The 14963-nt window shown below is 33.4% G+C and overlaps 1 protein-coding gene across 1 annotated transcript in view; it reads right to left on the bottom strand.

Moving 5' to 3' along the window:
* Positions 1–7451, bottom strand: part of HELRODRAFT_76269 (hypothetical protein) — a gene marked incomplete at both ends in the record, with an annotated part of 16904 nt that extends 9453 nt beyond the window's left edge. Inside the window, 3 exons of the mRNA XM_009016080.1 lie at positions 454–698; positions 6851–7049; positions 7213–7451. Of these exons, the coding sequence (XP_009014328.1) occupies positions 454–698; positions 6851–7049; positions 7213–7451 (683 nt within the window). The remainder of the gene's footprint in view (positions 1–453; positions 699–6850; positions 7050–7212) is intronic.
* Positions 7452–14963: the final 7512 nt, after the last annotated feature.

The following is a 14963-nucleotide window of genomic DNA, read 5'->3' as shown; positions in this document are numbered from 1 at the left end:
ATGTTTGCCGTGTGTGGTGCGAGTATGCTTCCTTAATTTCATACACTCAACACGGAGTGCACGCAAATATTTTGATTCATCGGTTCTGTTTTTTAAGGAATTTTTAATGAAACTTTCTAACAATTAATGGTCTGTTTGTTATGAATGGAATTTTTGGTTGTTTCTTTGATTTGAATGGCTTGCGTATTTTGAACGGTAAAATATTTTTTATATGTTTAGTCTGTTGGCGTTTAGGCAGGCTAAAATTTGTTTCATTTCATTGTTTGCTAAAATACGTAATAACTTGTTTGGCAATTTTTTTAATAAACTTAAATATTTATAAATTTTTTTTAATACGTAAACTTTTATAGCTTCTTTGAAAAAAAACATATAAACACCAATAGTTAAACACTGTTCAAAATACAGCAACCTGGAACATAATAAATACATTTCAATTATATGAAGCAAGCAGACCTTAGATCCGATCCAATGTAGGTTGCTACACCGTAGCCTTTCGAATCTAGGTTGTCACCAACCTTCATGGTGTCGCAAGGTTTGCGCTGGTTGTAGTAGTCGTTCATGGAGGATTCCAGCAGAAATGCATACTTCCCCTTTGAGTTTCTCACTCTGTTGATGCCATCGTCTGTCGTCTTCACGAAGACACTCGGGTCCTTGTTCATGTGCTTCCACATGTCTTCGTAGATGGCGATTTTGGAGGTCTGGTTATTATGATTCAAGATTTTGTGTTGACTGATTAAAACAGCATACAAAAATTTTTCCAAAGTTTACAAAATGAGCATTTGAAAAAATTGAAATATGAAACAACAGAAGTTGCACGCACTTGAAAATTTGTAAATTAATTTGTCAGCAGTGTCAAGTTACATGAAACTTAAACAAGCAATCAGGAAATAAGCGAACAAGCCCAGTGCCCAGTTCAAAAAATGTAAGCAGATGAAATAATTACAAAAAATAAAATTTAATGAAGTAATTGAACGTTGTCATCAACAATTTCAAATTAAAATATGCAAATTTTTATTGAAAAACATAGAATGAAAGTCAAATGAGTGAATGCCTACAAAATGAACCTTAACACGAAGCACAAATAATAGACTCTTTTACACATTAATTAAAATTGTTAAATTTACATAAAAGTTCAGCAATTTCACATAAATGCACTGAACTAATTGAACCTCGGATTGATTGATATGTTAATGAATATTTACTGCAGGAAATACGCGGTTCGACTTAAACAGTAGCGAATTGAAGGGAGATGAAATTATATCTGCGAAACATTTTCCACTAAAGTTAACGTTGAAAGAAATAAACCTGCAATACGAAGAAATAAATTTGCTGTGCGATATTTTGATTTAGAGAAACAACAACCAAAAAAGCATAAGTCGAAAAAATGATAGGTCTCCCAGATGCGATAAAGATCGCAAGGATGGATAAGTAAGTAATCTAGAAGCAATTGAATTTTATTTTTTATAGATGAGCGAGCTGGAAAATCATGATGAAAACAAAAGAGATAAAAAAAATACATCAGAAACACATGCAAAATGTGATTCAACGCCATTCTCATCCGATATTATATTTCTAGAAACCACAAATTAAATTTTTTTCAAAAAATTTTTTTGATAAAACAAAAGAAGAAAAAAGGAAATTGTTAATACAAGAAAAATCTTTCCGCTGGCTGGAGTCAAACGTCGGTAACACAGCTTGCGAAGAGGATAACGATTTCTCATTGGAGCGCATACTAACTGGAACTGTATATATATATATATATATATATATATATATATATACATATATACATATATATATATATATATATATATACATATATACATATATATATATATATATATATATATATATCAAATCAAATCACTTTTATTCAATCAAACAAAACAAAAAGCATGAATGATTCGGAGACCAAAAAAAGCATTGAAGCATTGTGGAGATATTCCTTGGACGATGGAAAGATTGTAAATATGAGTGATTGGAATGACAATTTCTGGGATGATTTTTTTAAGTAGATTGTTACTTAAAGTATCATCTGACGTGCTTTTTTTGTTGCTTAAGTTTTGAACAATGTACATTACTTCTTCTTCATTGGTGGAGTTCATATACATTGATTTACAGATTGCACTATTTATTTTTAATTTATCTTCAGTAACTATTTGATTTTCTAACAGCTTCTCTGTGCCATTGATGAAGTATTCATTGAAAAGAATACTTATTTCCTCTGGGTCTTCGATGATTTTGTCGTCAACTTTTAGCTTATTAATTTCAAGAATGTTTTGTTTTCTATTCATTATACCGTTTATTATTTCCCATTTTTGTTTGGAGCAACTCTTTGCCTCTTCAAATTTTTGTTGAAAATAATTTTTTTCTGCCTTTCTCTTTAATGATGTAAAGTAATTTCTAAACTTTTTATATTTTTCAACATTAGCGGAGTTTGGTGCAGCGACTGCTATTTTATACAGTCGATTTTGTTATTTTGATAATTTTATTATTTCATCAGATACCCATGCTTTTTTATATTTTTGTTTCTGCCACTGCAGAGGTGCGTATGTGTCAAGAGTTTTATTGAGTATATTGTAGAAATTCAGGCATGCTGTATCTATATTATTCTCGTTTTTAACTGAATGCCAATTTTGAAGTGAGAGGGTTTTTTTAATAAAGAAAATGGATGTTTTATTAATTTTTCTACATAAAATTTGGTCATCATTGATAGCAGTTTTAAAATTTTCTACTATTGCATAAACTGGAAAATGGTCAGAAAAGTCTGAGACTATGACTCCACTTTCGCAATTTTGATACAGGTTCGTAAATATGTTGTCGATTAAAGAATTGGCGTTACAAGTTACTCTTGTTCGTAAATTAATTAAAGGCGAGAAACAAAATGAAAATAGTAAATTTTGGAAGTCTTTAGAATGATTTGAATCATTGTCCAATAAATTAACATTAAAGTCGCCCACTATAACAGTTTTGTCGGCGGGTTTGATGGCGTGTAAAATCAAATTGATTTTATTTAAAAAAAGGCTCAAATTTATAATTGGGTGGGCGGTATATCGCGATAACTTTTAGCACACCCCTAGATGAAGCATGCTCCGATTCAATGTCCACACAGAGAACGTCGACATTTTCATCATCAAATGCACTGTTATCATTTACAACATATTTGATGTCATGCTTTATGAACACACCAACACCTCCGCCTCGTTTGCTTTTTCTATTTTTATATACAAAATTGTAATTATTTAACTTAATTAAATCAACTGTTTCATTGTTCAACCACGTTTCTGATATTACTATAATTTTGAAAAAGTCGTCAAATTGTTTTAAGAAGATTTCTAGATTTAATAATTTATAAAACAAACTTCGAGCATTCAGATGAATAATTGGTAGGTGATTGTTTTTCATTTTATTCTTCAATTTTATTATGCTAGATAATTTTTTTACAGTGTAATATTTTGATTCTTTGAGATTCTCTTCTATGAAGTTTTTATTCATTGCTATTTTTAGTTGAAACAACATTTGCTGACAAATCATTGACAACATTTGCCGACAGATCATTGAAACACCATTCGCGGACGATGATTTGGTCTGGCCAGTTTTCTGCATTCATGAACTCAGCTGAGTCTGTTTCATAAATACAAACTCTGAATGCAGCGCTTGTCTGTTGAACATCGATTTTGTCAGAGTTCGTGTTTTGTGTGTTGATCGATGTTGTAGCTTGCTTTGAGCGGCGATTTTTGATTGCTGAGCAACCAAGCACCTCAATTTTCAATCCATTTATGTGTTCGCTTAACTCTTTTGCAGTGCATTGTTGGTCCAATCGACTAACGTAAAAAACTTCTTTTTGGCGAAGGTTTCATCGCTTTCAAATTTGTTTGTTTATCAGTTTGGGTGCCTATAACTGTTTTCATATTTGCTATGTTAGCGTTGTGTGTTTTTTTTCTTTGTTTTCATTATGTTGATGTACGCCACGTGTTGAACATTCGCCACGTGTTGAACATTCGCCACGTGTTGAACATTCGCCACGTGTTGAACATTTGAGCTCTTTTTAATTTTACGTTTTACAATCTCTGACCAGTCAGATTGCTTGCAATCGGATTGCTGCTTTCTTTCTACTTTTGGGCTATTGTTAATAGCCGCATTATTTACTATTTCTCGAAAGATATTTCTTTCTTCAATAAATAGTTCTTCTAATTTTTTTAACTTTTCGTCAAGAATTGACTCAAATTTTGCTTTTTTTGAGCTTGGAATTTTAAAAAGGTTGAGAGCAGCATACTGAGGCAATTTGCTCTCAATTTTGTTGCTCAGAATAGTTTTTATTGTTAGTATTAAATCACTAAACTTGTCCTTTTTAGAATTTCCAGAACTGTTTGGCTTTATTTTATCATCTTTTTCTAGATTTAATGCATCTAGATCGCTGGTAAGTATTTTTTTTTGCTATTCTAATATCTTCACAATTATAGAAATCCATTATTTCGTAAATGAATTCCGCATCGTCAATTTTGTCAGAATTATTAAACAAATAACACAATAACTCGTTAATGCAAACCGCTCGCGACATCGTACCGGAAAAAATATATATAGATATATGTGTGTGTGTGTATACGCGTGTGTGTGTGTATATATATATGCGTGTGTTGTTTTTATGAAAATGTAAAAATCACACATACATAAAGATGCAACACATGTATGAACAATTGTACACAATCGTACTTATTCATACATTTCAAAACATTATCTGGCATCCAGCCACGAATGTTTGCATGTGTGCGTACACAAATTGTATCAACGTGTTTGTATGTTTCAATGTTTGTGCATGGGTTTTTGTACTTTTGTGTGTGTGCGTGTGGGTACGTGTGTTTCGATATTGTTACTGTTATGTGTATACATTGTTCTGAACGCACATTCAAACATCAATGTTTTATGACTTTAGACTTTAGGAGCTTTTAGACTGTTCAAGTGACAAGTGATGTATATATAAACTCACACACACACAAACACACACACACACATACGCACTTACACACATATTCATATATATATATATATATTTATATATATATAAACTCATTTATACATAATGCAAAAAATGAAATATAGTTTATTCTTGACGTGATAAAAATATTTATTTAAAACATTTCATTTAACAGGGATGATGAAAAATATGAAATGTTGAAGTTGTTTAAGAAGGAGCCGATCGTCAGAAGCCGACAGCTGCCAGTTATTCTTACAGGGTGACATTTGTGTTTAACATGTTATTTTTGACGTGAAAGAATTTTTTTAGAATTTACACGTTGAAATTTTCGACAAATTTTTTCACATAAATATTCAGTTGATTTAAATAGACCCCTAAATAATGAGCAAGCACAGATGTTGCACTTTTGTGTTGCGTTGTTGTGTCATTGCAGTTGTTGCTGCTTCAGATCAGACATTCTGTTAGTGTTATGTTGTTGTTCTGTTACTGCGCTTGTTGTTGTTGTTGTAATGACATCATGCGAGTGTTTCATTCACGTGGTTTGGGCGGAGAAACAATCAATACGTAGCTAGAAAAAAGCCTCATGTATTGCGAGACAAACGCTTCAATTTTTTGTATCAGATGGGCAGGCAGTTAGTCCGCCATGCCGATGGTACATAAAATTATCTGAAAACAAAAAAAGTGTACGGACTGCTTGCTCTGTTTTTGCCGATCATTAAAATATGATCGGCCTTTTATATTGAAAAACAAAGCTTCACTACTGGAAAACACTTGTTTTTAAATTTTTAGAAAGAAATGTTTAATCTAGGCTGATTTTAAAGTTCACTTTTGAACAATAGTACATAAAGTATGAATAAACTTTTTTTATAGTACTCCCATTGTTAAATGAAAAAATGGCAAATGACAGTGCTACAGAGTGCTACAGAGTGATACACGAGCAACATATGAGCAATTATTTAAATGTGAAACAGAAGTATTAATGAGTATTTTTGGGAATTTTGAAACATCTTTTGAAAGTCAGCCGGTGTGCTGAGTTAGATGGAGACCGCATTTCGTAGCATCTCTCGTGAAAACTAAAAAGCTCACAAAAACATTCGCTTGTTTACATTGAAATATTTAAAAAACGAAACGGTTATATTTTCCACTTTCTAACTTTCCACCCAATTTACTTATTGTGGGTTTGAAAATTTAAAAAATGTTTGCACGCAAAAACAATTTTTTTGCTTAGCATTCATACCCGTCAAACACAACTATCTTGCGTGATAATAAGCTAGAGAAAATATTCAACAAGTTTTCTTTATTTTAACATAGAGATTTCAATTAAACATAAGAAAGGAATATCATACTCCCGTACAACGCTACGCACGGGCGCAAATATTTTAGAGAAACAAATTAAAAACTATTTCATTTGTCAGGAAGCAATCTGCAACGGTTCCATTATTTTAAAATTAAATTTGAAGAAAGAAATTGAATAAAGAAATAAATATCTGCGAAGTGCACTCTTTTTTTGAAAAAATTCTTTTGCAAGCAATGTGATGTATTGTTCGTGGCAGTTATTTCAACACCGCACAATAATTGTCATTCTCTATACTCAAGTCTGTTTATTCCGAGACGTTTTTGTGTTGAGATTATTTCTACCATTCAAAAATTGAATATTTTTTAATTGGAACTCTAACTATGTCAGCCATTTTTCTAGCAATAAACGAGTTTGAGAGCAAAAATTAACCTCTGAAACAATCAAAGCTTCATTTCAGTACAAATTAAAAATTATCCGAAAAGCAAAACAAACATCAAAAAACAATATCACCACAGCTGACAACAATGAAAAACAGAAGTGATGATTTTGTACGAAAATGAAACCAAATGTTAATTAACCCTGAAGAAGTCTTTAGTGGAGCCAGCATCCAGTGTACCGTACGATATTTCAGACTGTTTCGAAAGGTCGTCGGCGTTCTTAATTGGAGTGAGCATGCGTTCAATGGTGAGGAAAGCTGCCAGATTGGCTGTGTATGATGAAATGATGATGAGGGTGAAGAACCACCACGCACTTCCAACTATCCGACCAGCTAGCGACCTTATTTTAGAAAATTAAGAATTAAGCAATGATTTATTATTGTTTGGATTGACTAAAATTCAATAAGATTAGATGTTAATTTTTTTAAAGAATTTAAATTTATTTTAATGAAATAAAAGTTTTATTTTCAAATAGTTTTATCCCCATCAGAAGCAGCACTAACCTTGGACAGACCTCGCACCCCCTCCTCATAAAGGCCCCCAGCGAGAACCACATGCTGTTCAGCAGAGTTAGGTCGTTAACGAAGGTAGGACCCTTCTCGCTGTCCTCAATCTGCCACTCGTTTGGCGAGAACCTGCTGACGAGGAAGAGAACGACTGAGACAGCCAGGTAGGAAAATATGATGCACATCCAAATGTTGTAGGAGAGAGGATCCATGAAACTAAACACTCCTACGTACATTCGTTCATGTCCATTTTTATATTAAACTCTGTTTGATCACATTGCTAATTATATCTATTTAAATAAATAGATTTCAACCTCATTGACGTAAATGAACTTCATGTTTGTAAAATCTTCACACACAATGTGCAATTAAACTATAAATAATTTTAAAATGTGGGAAATTTGTTGATATTAAAAATTAAAGAGCAATGAATTGAACTCTCACCTGGTTTTTGTTTCTCTGGTTTTTTAATCATTATTGATATTCCCAGGTTCATGAAAGGCTTGCTGAAGTCGATGACTCTCTCTCGCATTGATGAAATTGTCATTGGCGCGATGGCAAGGTCAGCCTCCTGTCAGCACCAAGAATGCAACAGTTCGTCAGTTTCAGACGTGAATGTTAGTGTCTCAACAAATTAATGTTAAGAAATTGTGGCAAAAAAGAAGATTTGAATGGCACCTTCCCGGAGAGCACTTCTACCATCCCATTCCCAGTTGCATCATGCATCTTCTCTCCGTAATTTGCATCCTCCAAAAAACTTGATCACGAATCAAAACTCCAGAAGGGATGAAATCATTTGAGCCAGTTCAAGGCAGTACCCTTCGTATCTGAATGGATGGGTGGATGGGGAGATGAATGGATAATGGATAGATAAATGGATGAATGAATAGATGAATGAATAGATGGATAGATACAAAGATGAATAGATACATGTAAATGAACGGATGATTTGTTTTTTAAACTATTTAGTATATCTTTATCAGCAAATACTCACAAATCCAACATCAAAAAAAATTTTCCGTCATTTTCAAAGTAAATACATAGATAGTACTTGCTTATCCATAGCTGCCATTTTTATTTTATATCCCTTGGAAATTAGGATTTTTTGAAATATTTACGCGCTGATCAGCGCGCGAACATTTCATTGTTGCGTGATGAATAAGTTTCATGCGACAGTAAAAGTACAAAATTGAAAAGAGTGATATAAATAACTGATGAAAACATTCACGTCTAGGCACCTGTCATTTCCTTTCAATTCAACTTTTGCTTCAATTTCTTGCTGTTTCAACTTTCTTTCCATCATATAAGGCTGGCTCTGCAAGGAAAAGTCATCAGATTGAAAATTACTGCTGAGCGCATGTTCAGTTAAATGGCTACTCAAGACCACTCGTGTCTATTGAGTGCAAACTTACCAAAGGGGCTGTTGGTTTCTAGAGGGTGCTTTGCAACTTTCGAATTGAGTAGTTTGAAACAAAATAAAGATTTTGAAATAAAGTGTGTCGTGTTCGATTGTATTTTGTCCTATGCAGATTAGAGTGCACTGTGTATATATTAATTTAAATAAAGTGCAACATTTGTTTACCTATTTATTTCATACCGGCATTCTTTTTTTAAATGGTTCAAAATAATTTAATCTATCCGACATCAATTACGATAGAGACATGTCAACAAGATCTTTAAAATAAATTTATTATACTGTTGTGTTTAAAAAACACATGTTATAACATTGAGCATAGTTAATCATGAAATATTTTTTAATCTTCAAGAATTGATTAAATCGTGATTCGCATGCCAATGGAGGTCATAGTGGGACTAACCAGTATGGAGACGACTTTCCTCGTTCTGTTCTGACCGACTGACGAGCTGATGTTGACGCGTCCCTTGGGTAGCGTAATGTTCAGACCTTGGTTGCTGCTCCATGACCCAATCAACTAATGTGTTACAATGTATAAAAACAAGCGATTGGTTTAATTTCATCAAAATTTGTTGATAATTTTTACAAATTGCACGTTAGCTGCGTGAGTAGCGATGAATTTCGAAACATGCCTGCCTATTAATTTTTTTGCAAACAAACGTTAAAATATTTTGTATCAAATGAGACACAATGCAAAGAGTTTTTAAAATTAATTGCCAAGCAAAACAGCGCAACAGACCTTAGGCATTGTTGCTTCGCCATTGAAAGAAATAATCCTCAGTGAGTAACTCTGCCTCACTCCTCGATCGTCAAACTGAACTGAGCCTGTTGCACCTATAAACTGTCTCTACATTTTCAAAGTATAGTTATACATTATTTTTAATGCAAATCTCATGAATAAATTGGTTATTACTCCGTTGTAATCATGACGGCAAAGTTACATGTAATGTGATTTCTTCCAAAAAATACCAAATAACCAACATTGCCGATGCGTATACGTACTCAGGAAGTTATTGCCAGATATAATAACGTGTTAAGAAGTATTCAACTCACTAACACCCGACGCCAACTCAATCATGCAACCTCTAATTTAAATCGCAATAATTAAAATGTGTAGACAAATGAAAGAGAATGAGAACCGCTGAAAAGACGTTTCGAATGGTCCTGCCATGCGAACTCTTCAGTTTGGGCGGAGTTGAAAGATGGCGGTTCATGTTGGATGGTTCGTAGTTGTAGATTTGTTGCTTAGGCAGGCTGGGCACAAAAGGAGTCTTCATGTTCAGGTGGTGCAGATTTGTTGGCTGCGGGTTCCTGCTCCACTGTTTCGCTTCCAAGTCATTTTGTTGTCTGAACGACTGATAACTTTCATATTTTCTGCGCTGTGTTTGACAGTCTATTTTTTCGCCGTTGTCACTGTACATGTATTTTCTATTTTTTACATTTTGCAAGAAGCTGGAACTTCTGTTGACTATGTCCGAGAATATTACTTCCAAAATTAGATACAAATCATGGCATAATGCTTTCTCCAAAGTCTGAAAAAAATATTTATTTTTTACCATAATTTGTTGCTTATATTATGTAGTACTGACAACAGCAGAGCCATCATATCGTCCCCTACTTAGCTGGTTGTAATTAAAATGTTGTACCAATAAAAATCAAACATGCACAGGAACATGTTGCAAAACACATAAGACTTCAAGTAAGTTTCGGACTGATAATGTTCAAACCTGGCCATCACGCAATAAAACGTTTGTCGGCCTTTTACCTTTTCAAATAACTCCGGTCATTTTGTCAAAGTTCACGAAACTTAATTTTTAGCTGAGTTATGTAAAAACAACAACTACTAAATATATATAGATAGGCCTAAACTTGATTCATTAGAAAACTTTTAAAAGAAAAGTTACGAGTTTAAGTATTGTCATCGAAAATCTTTTGATATGAAAATATTAAAAACATTTTGGTTTTAAAAAATTTATGTCTTTCAAGATATTTAACGCAAACAAACTAAAAGTTTAGAAAAAAATAAAAAACCGACCAATTTTCGCAAATCATTTTTGGGAATTATTTTGAAGCCAGTTACGTTGGCTCCACCAAGTCGAAACTCTTCTAACGTCAGTTCCAATATTGACTGTTGGTTGGTTGGTTGGTTGGTTAGTTGGTTGATTGGTTGGTTGGTTGGTTGATTAGTTAGTTGGTTGATTGGTTGGTTTGGTTAGTTGGTTGTTGATTGGTTGGTTAGTTGATCGGTTGGTTGGTTTGTTAGTTGATCGATTGGATGGTTAGTTAGTTAGATGATTGGTTGGTTAGTTAGTTGGTTAATCGGTTGGTTGGTTAGTTGATTGGTGGGTTGGTTGATTGGTTGGTTGATCGGTTGATTGGTTGTTCAGTGGATCGGTTGGTTGGTTGGTTATCATGTGATGTGAATTTTTGTTGTTTAACAAAAATACTCAAAAAACAAGTTGCAAAAATTAATAATTAGCAACTATAAAAATGTCTTCAAATAATTGAAAATAAATCTATCGAAAACGTCGTCCTACACATAAATAAATTGCACGTTAATGCTTATTAAATTTTATTGAAATATTAAACAAAAAATTCAGTTTTTTACATACAGCCCTAACATATGCAGAACTGCTTACACATCTTTTCAATAGTTGTAACAAAACTTTCGAGCCACAAGGACCGTACAATTCAGACCCCACGACGTACGTACACACACATTATGAACGTACGTACGCGCAAGGGGTATGAAAGTCTTTGAGTTTTGGACAAACAGTATTCGAACTAGGCCACTGCATAATATCATAACAACGCCATACATTGCACTTCCACCGACTGAGCTAACTCGTCGCGACAAAACAAATGTGATTGGAATCGTGTCGACGATTTCCAAGTAAAAGGTTTGATCATACTCAAGAAAGAGTGTGATGAAGTGGTCATCAAAATGATGGAAATATGTTTATTCAACAATACTTTTAAGTTTTAACTATGATGTTTTATTTGAAAACATACATTTACGTTGATATCTTGTATAAAATTATCAATGCACCACTGAATGGCATACTTTATCGTTACAAATTATTTACTTATCTATTGAATTACAAAGACTGGTTATTTTCATCTTCAATATAAAGGTTGAAACATTTTTCGAGCATATTTGACGAGCGAGAATTTTTTTAACTTTTTCAAACAAATCTAATACATTTGCTAATGGATATTTCTTAAGGAATGTCGTGTTCCGTTACATGAATGAAATGCTTCCTGAAATGTTCAACCAACGTAGCACACAATCATACACACACAACTAACAAACATGCATAAAAAACAAAAAGTAAGTTCTACACACACACACACACACACACACATACATACACACACACTCCTAGAAACATTTCTAAAATTTGGTTTTACATATGTGTGAGACAAATAAAATATGAAATAAGACTGACTAGTATAAAAGTATGATCCAATGACTAGTTGAGAAAACTGAATATGCGATGGGGTCGCGGTTAAAGTGCCTGGAACTGCTGTTGCAGTAACCAGGTTCGAATACAAATAGATCTCTACTCCTTCCACATACAACCCGTGTGATGCGTTAATTAACGTGCATTACATGAATCGTGTGTTGGTTGTTGAAACATTTGAGAATGACTAAAGAGAGAATTTTAGAAATTTGAACTAACCAATGTGTAGACAATGTAATGATAGGTGGCCCTGTTCATTCCCACCGCTTGTATCTGCGCATGTTTCAAAAAAAAAAAAAAAAATTAGTGATTAGCGAAGTTTGGACAAAAAAAGTATTCGAACATTTTTACTTGAAAAAAATTTTAACTTTACGCGTGGGAATTTGTTTTAAAACGTAATAATCACGGAAAGCCGTCTCATCAAATATTATCTATCATCAAATATTTTCATTCTAGCATCATTTTGGAACTGTCGAAAATCAATTTTAACAAGCAGACATAAGATAATTGTCGACAACAAATATTTCTAGCAAAAAACAAACAAGAAAAATAATGGAAGCATAAAAATGAATAATTGGCATGCGAATCACGGACTAGACAGAACAACACTCATTGAAGGTTGTACTGTACCGTTAAACATCTGGGGCAGAATGTAATAAAAAAAATCTAAAATAATTTTGAAAAATTATAAAGCGTGAACTCTCATGGATGATCATCATTAATCAAAGTACCTTCCTTGAAGGCTTCGTCGGCTAGCGTTTACTTTCTCCTCCACTGATTTCCATATAAATTGGGTCATCAGTGATTCCTCAACAGAAACAACAACCTCACTAATATGTATGGGAGATACCATGCAAACCCAGCCATCTCATTAAACGACAACATATTGCAAATAACAAAATCTTATTCGCCATATTGCACACATCATCGACGACACATTCACTGACATCCCCAAAAGTTTCTCACACCGATCCATACGTATTTCAAACATTATAAACGATTACATTCTTAAAAGGAATGACGACGAAGTAATGCCATTAATGCACCGGCATACCTTCAATTGCATCCTCAAACGTTCAACCGTCACAATAAGGTCATTTTGTATGCCCTGCTCGCCTGGCATCTGATGTTTCCACGGTAAAAAAAGACATTAAATTTCTAATCCATTTCAGATACATTATAAAGGCAACTTATAAAATACAACCACACATTTATACGTTAATACGTTAATTATATTTATGTGTGTGTGGTGTGTGTGTGTGTGAGTATACACACACACACACACACACAAGAAATACACATACACGATGAACACTAGCGGCATGTAAATGACCTACCTTTACGTTATTCATCGTCACATTTAATGCTTGGTTTTTAGCATGCGAAAATAATTTTAAAACCTTTTGAATAATAGATGAACGTCATCGTCGTCCTCATTGTTACGATTATTTGACGTTTGCAGAGAACATTTCCCGCCTGTTCGTATGGAAATTTTTCCATTCACACGAACGTCGCTCTGACTTACGATGCAAATAAATGGAGCGTGGCAACATGGAAAGCGTACAGGTTGTTCCTTCCTGTCTTGCTTACTGTTTCCGCTTTTTTTTATCAAGTTTGTATTCGCAATTGCATTGTTAACGAATTTTATTCATGCTTGCACTCGGTCACTTTGTTGAAATTTTGTTCGCTTTGTTTACATACTTCATTCAAATTTTATCTTCAACGCAACCTTGCGACTTAATAATCTTTGTTCATCGGAGTTAAATCATTTTTCTTGAAAATAAATTGCTGCTATTAAACAATGTTGACGTTTAAAGAGCTGTCGAGTTTTATTTCTACGGTCCTTTTATGATGTACTCGCATTTCCTATTTATTTTTATCGCAACATCATGCGGCGAGTCATCATACAGGGGCTTAGAGAGGACTGGCAATTTTACAATCGCGAGCACGTTTGAGCGTACATGTGCAGTGCAAACACACGCACGTGTGAATATATTATCGATCTTCTCCCAACCGTGTACCATGCTCATTTTCGTTATTCAAATTTTTAGTAATGTTATCTTACGCAGCCACGCAATTCAACGCAACTTTCCTGACGTCATTTCTATTTACTTTAAAGCAAACCGAGCTAGTTATTTCCAGATAAAAATAGCTTCTTATTTATTTTAAGAATTTTTTAGGCTCGTAAACAAATTTGTGTCAGATCCTGTTAGACGGGGAACAAAAAAACATCGACTCGTTAAGTAAGGTTGCTACAAAGTCATATGTCTAGAACAATTTTTTGAGATTTACTGCTGCAAATGTAAATCAAAATAAACTGGTTCTACAATTTTCTCATCCTACATTGTTTCAGCTTTATATAAATTTTCCTTATTACATTTTAATTCTGAGTTAAATCAGTTTTGTTTTCATAAGAATTCATTTGGTTTTAAACAAAATTGGATTTTTCTTAGATAGCCGCAATTTACTTCCATCACTGCATCTCATTCTGGGACTGAGTTTCAATAAAAATACCACAGACCGTTCAAACCAAAGCTGCCAGATTCTTACTCATCAAGTTTATCCACTCAACTTTCATCTCAATTTCAAAAACGCATCTCTCTATAGTTTCTTCACATTCCTTCAAATGCTGCATTGATCTTCTTCTATTCTTTTTGAATTATTTACAATTTTGCTGTTCCAACTTGTCAACAGAATGGGCAACATATTTTTATAATTCTATTGCAAACATCACAAACACACAGTTGTTTAAAACAAATTTTTGGAGAATTTCAATAATCAAACACCGCCTGAAATGCTTATACTGTTATTATTATTATTATTATTACCGTTGACATCCTTATATACATCATTGCCATTTTTATTTCATT

Source organism: Helobdella robusta (genome assembly GCF_000326865.2).
Source record: "Helobdella robusta unplaced genomic scaffold HELROscaffold_17, whole genome shotgun sequence".
In the NCBI taxonomy this organism is placed as follows: Eukaryota; Metazoa; Annelida; class Clitellata; order Rhynchobdellida; family Glossiphoniidae; genus Helobdella; species Helobdella robusta.
Note: the sequence above shows the minus strand (reverse complement) of the source record. Positions and strands in the feature narration are given on the sequence as shown.